The 9,078-nt window shown below is 48.9% G+C and overlaps 1 protein-coding gene across 15 annotated transcripts in view; it reads right to left on the bottom strand.

The window, feature by feature from the left end:
* Window positions 1–226: 226 nt before the first annotated feature.
* DAPK2 (death associated protein kinase 2) overlaps window positions 227–9,078 on the bottom strand; it is a 129,053-nt gene continuing 120,201 nt past the window's right edge. For 13 of the 15 annotated variants that reach the window (XR_010839786.1, XR_010839788.1, XR_010839787.1 and 10 more), the window contains 3 exons: window positions 3,737–3,826; window positions 3,545–3,628; window positions 227–916 (listed from right to left, as the gene is read on the bottom strand). Coding sequence is in view for 8 of the 15 variants with exons in the window: in XM_067029714.1 (XP_066885815.1) it covers window positions 836–916; window positions 3,545–3,628; window positions 3,737–3,826 (255 nt within the window). In the remaining 7 variants the exon portion in view is untranslated. Of the gene's footprint in view, window positions 917–1,376; window positions 1,458–3,544; window positions 3,629–3,736; window positions 3,827–9,078 lie in introns of those variants that run through there. The other 2 variants (XM_067029713.1, XM_067029712.1) reach the window with 2 other exon arrangements.

Genomic DNA, 9,078 nt, shown 5'->3' with positions numbered 1-9,078 from the left:
GTAGTGGAGGGAGCACAGGCATTATATGCTGGTATCTGGGCTGATTTTCTTGGGCTGCACTCCTTTAGGGAAGGATGTAGAAGGTAGGCACCCTGCAGTCCAGGGGGGGTGGTTCAGTATGACCCTCGGAGGTGCTATCCACTCAGCACCCCAGGTGCTCCCCGACAGTCATAGGCACCTGAGCTAAAGAAAATCAGATCGGGAGAGTCCTAAAAGACGCCGAGCATCAGGTAAACCAGAAGTTTAATAAAAGTGAAAAAAATTACAACACAGTGGGCTGAAAATGGGCTGCTTTAGAAGGTTTGATATGTTGGCCAGCATGACACGTGGACTCCATGTGGGTTCTGGGAGGTCACAGGATGGTCCCTCACACCCCGAGATTCATTTCACTTCTTATCATGTTCCCATGGGGGAGGCCTCTGTCTTCCTGGTGTAAGTTTTGACCAGGCTGGTTCTGAACTCCCTCATCCTGTGAGAAAAGCTGCCTGGATCTGACCTTCACCCATGATGATGATGGTCATTTGCATCATTTTCTTAGGTCCACATCCCCATCCCAGGTTCCGAGGTTGGCAGCAGGTGAAAGCCCGTTTTGTGGAGAATGAAGAGCTTTGGGAATGCTGGAGTCTCCTGCATTCCCAGGAGGTGACAGCCACAGCTCCCAGGGTCTCCTGGCTCCCCTGCAAATGCTTCTGAATCCTGCATGCCCACCTCTCTTGCCAAGTGCTCAGGAAGGCAGAATGCCTGGGTGCTGGCGACTAGTGGGGTCCAAGAGTCTGCATAGAAAGGAGCCCTGCGGGGCCCAGGTCCCCCTGGTGGCCACCTTGAGCCTGGCTGGTTAGGAGGTACTGCTCCTCCTCCGGGGTTGGAGGGCTTTCCTTTTGGCAATGTCCTCCTCTGTGTCGCTCTCACAATTCCTCTGGAAGAAAGAAAAAAAGAGAGACCCAGGGCAAGAGGGTCAGAAGGTGCCAGGAATGGGGTCGTGCTGGGCAGCCTGAGCTGATACACCTGGGTCACGGGCCTGTAAACCAGGGAGATGGACATTGAGGGGAAGCCTGTTGCTCTGTCCAGAGACCAGGAGCGGCTGGGATGCGGGTGGGGAGGGACCTGAAATGGGCCCAGACCAACTGCCTTGAGGCCGCCTTCCCAGGAGGAAGGAATACAGGCAGAGCAGAGCATCTAGGGAAAATCAGGTACCAGAAGAGGCCAAATTATAATAATAATGAAAATTATATCCTGTGTCCTTTGTGGCTGCCACATAATCAAGACCACTTGGATAGTTGGTCTGTGGGCTGGTGGGTCTCCTGAACTCAGCCTAGAGAGAACGAGGGAGGGATAGCTACAGGGATCTCCCCAAACTCTGACGGCCACCTCCCCACCTCTTCTTTGACTGGCTTAAGCTGCACCTTTAGCCAGCCCTGCCATGTGGTCTTTCCAGGGAAATGGCTTCTGTGTTCCATCTTTATGAACGAGAAAAAGAGAAAAGTGCAGTCCATCAGCTCCTACATGGCTAAGCCAGAGTGGAGCAGCCACCCTGGAGGTCACCGTGCCTTTTTCATTCATGCCACATGCATCTAATTAAATGATTAAAACTATTAAACAAAGACCTAATTCAGAAAGACTTAATGCAAGTCATAAAAAAAATCTATTGTCAGATGTTCAATTTTAATGCTTCCTAAACAAAAGGACGTATTTTTCTTTTCTTTTCTTTCTTTCTTTCTTTTTTTTTTTTTTTAAGGAAAATGGCTTTTGGAAAACTGAGTAATAGATGTCTGAAACCCATTCCTTTTTTTTTTTTTTAATTCTTTGGCCACACCATGCAGCATGCAGCATGCAGGGATCTTAATTCCCTGACCAGGGATCAAACCCCGGCCCCCTGCGGTGGAAGTGCAGAGTCCTAGCCTCGGGACCACCAGGGAAGTCCCCTGGGACTCATTCCTTTTCCACGTGTAGGGTGAGCCATTGAGCTGATATCAGGTGCTGAATGTTTGAGTAAAAAGAGGACTATTTTAAATGTTTGCACAAGGACAAAAATTAGGAAAGAGTTTTATACGCTTTTCAATTACTCTCTGTTCCTCTTTCCCAATGGCCAGCACTGTATCAGGGCAACTCCACCTGAAAGGCATGCCCGCTGTCAACCATGTGCCTATCCAGGGCCCTCTCTCCTTTCCCTGGCCTGAGCCAGCTGGAAATCCAAGGTCAAGATCAACTTTAGCCAAATACATCCTGGACCAAGCCCGGCTATAACAATAAAAATAACTCAAGCTCTGCTGAATAGAAACTTTTTAGCATGAGTCAGAGCCATACAATACAAAAGAAAGCTGGAGAACAGTCTACTTGTGATTAACAGGGATTTTCAGAGGTAGCAAGTCCAGTCCCCTTTGACAGCAGATGAGGAAGGCAGCCAGAGAAGGGACATGGCTTGGCCAAAGCCACACAGTTGTTTTGGGTCTCTGGAGCCATAAATCCTCAAGTTCCGGACAAGAGAGAATCAAGAAGAGCTCAGGCAGGTGCAGGGAGCACAGGGGCTGTGCCAGGTCCTGCGATGCAGCCTAAGTGCTGTGTGCCCTGAGGCTGCCCAGGGCTGACAGTCCATTCACCTCAGGCTGCTGCCTTCCAGCCTCTTCCTGAGCAGGCAGTCACCTTCTGTCCTGACCTGTGCCATCCTAGACACTCCTGGGGCCCTCACCACACTCGGTGAGCAGTGGGGAGGGTCTGTCAGGGAACTTCGACCAGCTGCAATACTAACACTGCATTTCGTAGCACCAGCACTGCATTTTACAGTCTACAAGAGGATTTTAAACAACAATAATAGCTGCTAATAAGTATTGAGCACTTAAAATGCCAGGCTCTAAGAATATGTCATCATTTAATCCTCATGACTACCCTGTGAGGTGGGAACTATTGTTAATCCCATTTTACAAATGATGACATTTTGGCACAGAGAGGTTAAGTAATTTCCTCAAGGTCACACAGTAAGTGGAAGATTTGAATCCTAGCAGTCTGGCTCCAGAAGCCATGCTCTTGACTACTATATTATATTGTAAGTCTCTCATTTTAGATGTACGTAAAACTGCAACAAGCTAATCAAATATATCATCTAAATATTATTGTTTTTATTATTATTGGCAATCTAAAGCAAAACAGAAATGGAAAAATCGGCAAATGAATGTAAAGCTTTCATTCTAAAGCAGATCCTTGGATCGTCAGGAATTGATTTTGGATTGCCCCTGGTAGTCTCATTGTCCAGTGTTCCCATGGTCCCTGGCAGGCTACAGGTCCTCAGGGAAAGGCTGGGGCTGTGGAGTGGCAACAGCAGTCCCTTTGAAAGCCCACCAGGAAAGGATTCGAGGTCCTCCAGAGGCTCATGCTGCCCCCTTGGAGCGCCCCCTCCCAGCACTACCCCAGTGGTCCCCCATGAACACAGATCACAGTGCAGAGCCTGCCAGAAACAGTTAAGCCCCACCTCCTCTCCCTGCCCCACCTCCCCCCAGCTCCAGGCCACACCCAGAATTCCACCCAATCAGAGGGCACTGCATTTACCCACCATGTCCTCATTCTGCCTCAGTTGCACTTTCTTCATCAGGGAGCGGGTGAGGTGGTTACACAAGGAGACAATGCTGAAGGAGAGCTGAGGGAGGGGGAGGAGAGGAACCGCCAGGTGAGGATGTGCACCGAGACCCCGGAGGGAACCAGGAGCCCACCTGGGGCCCGCCCCCACCCCTAAGCCCTGACCCACCTTCCACCGCCTGCGGACATACTGCTTCTTGAAGTTCTCCAGGTTGACCAGGGACTCCCTGCGCACCAGGGCTTGCTGGTTGTCCACAGGCTGGGAGACAAAGCAGAGCATGGCAGCTGACGCTGGGCTTCGGACGGCAGCAGGGCCCCTGACCACACGCCACCCTTAGCCTGACCCCGGGACATCCCTGCTGGGCAGGGCACGCAGAGGAGCCTCACGCTGAGGGCAACGGCTCCAGAAGTCTCAGCTGTTCTGGAGATGCCCTTGGCACCCCTGCGCTATTATTACCACAGCCAGATGTGCACGCTGGCTGGGCTGGAGGCTCAGCCCCTATCTCCCCGAAGGGGAAGAGCAGGAGGCAGGTCCTTCAACCATGGGTCACTCTGAGGAAGGGTCATTGTACAGCAGCCCAGGATGCCCACTGTGCACTGGGCCAGTTCTGGGCCTAGCAAAATGGATGCCTCATTAGCAGATGGGGCATTAGTACTCCACTCAAAAATAAATGTAAGGAAATAGGGCCTTTGATGGGGGTCAAGAGGAGATGGGATGTGCAGTTGCCTTTCACTGCTTGGCAGTCAAGGCTTAGCTTAAACCCTGACTTCTCCAAGAAACCTGGCATGGCTTCACTGAGCCTCAGTTTTCTCATCTGTAATATGGGGATAATAAATAACATTGTGTCACAGGGTTGTTTAGGATTAAGTAAATGTGGAATGTAAAGTGCTTAGCTTACAGCTGCTCAATAAATAGTAATATATTATTGATAGCCTTCCTGTCTTTTCCATTCCATCTTTTTATAAGTTATTTTATTTTTATAATAGCTTTATTGCGATGTAATTGATATGCAAAAAAAAACTGGACATATTTAATGGACTCCAATGTGAGGAGTCCACTCCCTCATGAATTCCTGCCTCTTCGTAAAACAAGGTTTTCCCAGATTGAGAAATCAAGAGATGGGTTTCAGGGGTTCTGTGAACCTCCTGAAATGGTCTGCAAATTTTAGTGCATAAACTTGTACATGAACGTTCACAGCAGCATTATTCATAATAGACAAAAAGTGGAGAGGACCTAAACGTGCATCAACTGATGAATGGACAAACAAAATGTGGTATATCCATACGATGGAAGAACTGAATGGAAAATCCATTCATGGAAAGAATGAAGTACTAATACATAGTACAACATGGATAAACCTTGAAAACAGTATAATAAGTCAAAGACGCCAGACACAAGAAGCCACGTATTGTATGATTCTAATTACATAAAATGTCCAGAATAGGCAAATCCACAGAGACAGAAAGTAGATTAGTAGTTGCCGGGGCTGGAAAGAGGGGAGAATGGGGAATGACTATCTATGAAAGGGTGTGAAGTTTCTTTCTGGGGTGATGAAAATGTCCTGGAATCAGATAGTAATGATGGTTGTATAACCTTATGAATATACTAAAAAGCACTGAATGGTACATTTTCAAATGGTGAATTTTATAGTATGTGAATTATAGCTCAAAAAAAAACCTTAGCGTATAGGTACAGACATACATTTCCTCTGAGAAGAGTCAATAGCTTCCAACGATTCTTAAAGGACTCCGTGACCTCAAGGAAATGAACTGCCCAGGGCGATCCATAAGGTCCCATCCAGCTCTATTCTTTGCTCTGACAGCTCCTCACAGCAGCGCCTCCTCTGGCACCTCAGTGACCGCTGAGTGACGTCACTCATTGATTCCTGATGCTGGTCTTGTCTCCTAACCACACTGCAAGCACACCTCCATGCCTGTTTATTTTTCATCATGGTGCCAGGTGCCAGTGGAAGCCAGTGCATATGGCTGGCTCACACTGCTCTGGACCTGACATCTTCTGGCAGGAGGCCCTTTCCCTGTTTACCCAATCTTCCTCCTCCAGGACGGCCTCTGTGTGCTTCAAAGCCCAATTCAAACATGACCTCTTCCAAGATAACTTCCCAGAAACACTGTCTCTCTCTCCCAACATGACCAAAACATGTGTGCTCCTTTATTATACTTAGCACCTCTCTCAGTCAGCTCTGCAGTGGAGTCATCCCACTAGTGGACAACAACAGGAAGAATTTTCTTCATGTGTTTGTCAGTGTTTCCTCACTACCCACTCCTGATCCAGAGCATAAGACAGTGGGTGCTGAAGAGCTGTACGATAAACTGTTTCCCTGAGCTGCTGCAGAATCAAACCAGAATGAAGTCCCAGGACCTGCTCCCAGGACCTGCTCATTCCCACTGCCCAGGCCCCTGGATCAGCCCAGCCGTGAGACCACGGAAGGGTGTCATGACACCATGACCCCCCACAGCTCTGCCTGGGAATCAGCAAGGTGAGAGGCAGAGTCCTGGGGGGGTCAGGGAGCAGGGAGGGGAGTGCATGCAACCTTGACACAGAGGGGAGACGAGAGAGCCAGGGGCTATTCACTCCCCCAAAATGGGACACGGTGGTTTGGGCCAAAGAGTGCAGGATGGGAGAGAGGAGGAAAAGGAGGAAGGCAGAGAGGAGAGAGAAGAGAAAAGGATGGGGGCTCTCAGGGGACCATCAGGCCATGACTTACTCTCCCAGATCTTTCCTTAACCACTTCTCACCTCCTCCGCAAGCCCAGCCCTGGCTTTAGGTCCCACCTGGAAGAGAGATGCAAAAGAGGGCAGAGGGCAACTGATCTGTGCTGAGCCTGCATCCAAACCTTCTCCTGGCATCAAAACCTTCCAGCAGCTTCTGGGCACTCTCAATAGAACCCAACAGGCTCACCAAGAACCCCAAGGCCTGTATCATCTGGGTCCTTCTGTAACCTCATTTTCTCCCCATCTCCTTCCTGTCCCTGTGGCTTTCATTGCATGGGTCTGCTTGCTGGTCCAGGAACCCAAGGTCTCAGGGTCTTACTGTATTTACTTTGTCATTTTGTTCAGGTCTTTGCTCAAATGTCACCTCCTCAGGAGACCTTCCTTGACCACCCTATATAAAATAGCACCCAGCTGCCCCATGCAACTCACTGTGCCTCAGCCCCAGCTCTTCATAGCACCTGTCACTACCTGACATTTTATTCCATATTTATTCATTTGTTGTTAATTCCACTTCCCCATACCTCTCAGCAACTAGTTTCTCCTTCCCAAGGTGACTGGCATCCTGCCTTCCCAGCCCACAGAACATTTCTACCACTAACTTCACAAATGTCTGCAATTCACCTTCGAGTCGAACCCTTGCAAGGGACACTCTTGCACTTCACTTGGAGAGTTTGATGAGCTGAAATTAATAGACTCTGGGAGTGAAGGAACCTCTTTTTGTCTACTTACTGATTGACACCCTTGTGGGGAGAGAGATGGCTAAACCCCACGTATGGAAGGTTGACAGGCAGGCTAGGGGAATCCTGTTAGTGAGAATCCCACCTTCCAACTGGGCCAGCAGTGCCAGCCACTGAGCAGAGAGGCCCAACTAAAATATCACATCGGACCATTCCCAGAGGCCATTCATGGGAGGTGATGCAGTTACTTCTAGGGCCCTGTCTATATGCTACACAAAACAGCATGAACTCTGAGGAAGAGGCTCTAAACCTGTCAGGCTGGCCTTTCCCAATCAATGGGCCTTGTTGGTTGCTAAGAGGCTCACCAAGCACTGACACTGTCATCTAGGCATGAAGGCAGAGAGACATAAATTCAGCAGTGAAATCAGTTCCCAGAAGGAATGTGGCACCAACACTTTGGATTAAATTCAGGGTGTGAGGGGCAACAGAGTCTGTTCCGCCTTCTCCTGACCCTCCCTTTTCTGCAAACAAACAGTGCCCACCTTCCAGCCTTGTGGTCCTTCAGCGATACCAGAGAGTGTGGGCGATTTTGACCAGGCTCCTAGGAGCATGTTTGGTGTCTCAGAAAAATGTTGGGAAGGGAGAAAAGAAGACAGAACGCTGCGGCTAAAGTCAGGCTTTGTTCATGCAGATGCAAGTGTCTCTGAAAAAGTCCATTGGGGAGAGCTAGGCAGCATTGACATCCACAGAGCAGGGAGATGAAGCAGCAGCCATCCTCCCAGGCATAAAGACAGACCCTGGCTTTCCAGAAGAGGCACTCCAAAGACTTTCTCTAAATACCAGGCCTCCATAAAAAGAAACGAAATTGAGTTATTTGTAGTGACATGGATGGACCTAGAGTCTGTCATACAGAGTGAAGTAAGTCAGAAAGAGAAAAACAAATACTGTATGCTAACACATGTATATGGAACCTAAAAACAAATGGTACTGAGGAACCTAGTTGCAGGGCAGGGATAAAGAGGTAGACATAGAGAATGGACTTGAGGACATGGGGTGGGAGGGTGAAGCAGGGGCGAAGTGAGAGTAGCATTGACATATACACTACCGAATGTTAAACAGTTGGTTACTGGGAAGCAGCAGCATAGCACCGGGAGATCGGCTCGGTGCTTTGCGATGACCTAGAGGGGTGGGATAGGGAGGTTGGGAGGGAGACGCAAGAGGGAGGGGGTATGGGGGCATGTGTATGCATACGGCTGACTCACTTTGTTGTGCAACAGAAACTAACACAGTATTGTGAAGCAACTATACTCCAATAAAGATCTATTAAAAAAATAAAATAAAATCATAAATAAATAAATACCAGGCCTCCTCTACAAACTGCCAACAGTTTGCAACTTTTCGAACCTCCATCTGAGTCACTACTCCAGCCCCATCCTCCACTGAAAGCCATGGACACCTGAGCACCCACTTTCCTCTCCTGCCCAGGACTGTCTCTCTGAGCCTCGCTCCTTCATCTCCCTTAGTGGCATCTCTCTGTGGGTGGCATCTCCACCTCTTCCTTTTGCTGGCTGTTTTGCTGGCTGGAGCCTGGGCCCTGCTGGCCTTACCTCCCTGTTTAACCGGGAAAGGAGTACGTGAGGCTTATCGGGGCCTGAGTCTCTACCTCCTTATGCATGGGTGGGGAGAGCTGCAGAGAGGCTGTGTTTCTGCACGTTGTCCCTACACTGAACAAGCCAATGGAAAGAGGTAAGAATGTCCCTTTCCTTGCCTGACCCAGCCTTCCTTTTCTGAGTTAGGTCTCAGCATAGATACACTCTCACTTTTAATCTTCTCTCCAGGACCTTCAGTTTTCTGAGCAAGTTTTCATCCCCAGGAAAAGCTTCAGAAGCTCTCCCTCCTGTACTGAAGAGACTTGAGAGACATATCATCCAACTGCCATGTGCGGTCTGCGTTTGGACCCTGATTTGAACAAACCAAGTATAACAGGACACCTTTAAGAAAAGCAGGGGCATGTGACTCCAGAATGTGTATCCAGATGATAATAAGAAATTGTTCATGATTTTGTCAGGTGTGATAATGGCGCAGTGGTCATAGGAAAAAG

The sequence above is a fragment of the Kogia breviceps genome, chromosome 3 (assembly GCF_026419965.1).
Source record: "Kogia breviceps isolate mKogBre1 chromosome 3, mKogBre1 haplotype 1, whole genome shotgun sequence".
NCBI classification, from domain to species: domain Eukaryota; kingdom Metazoa; phylum Chordata; class Mammalia; order Artiodactyla; family Physeteridae; genus Kogia; species Kogia breviceps.
The sequence above is the reverse complement of the archived record's forward strand: the minus strand, read 5'-3'. Positions and strand labels throughout refer to the sequence as shown.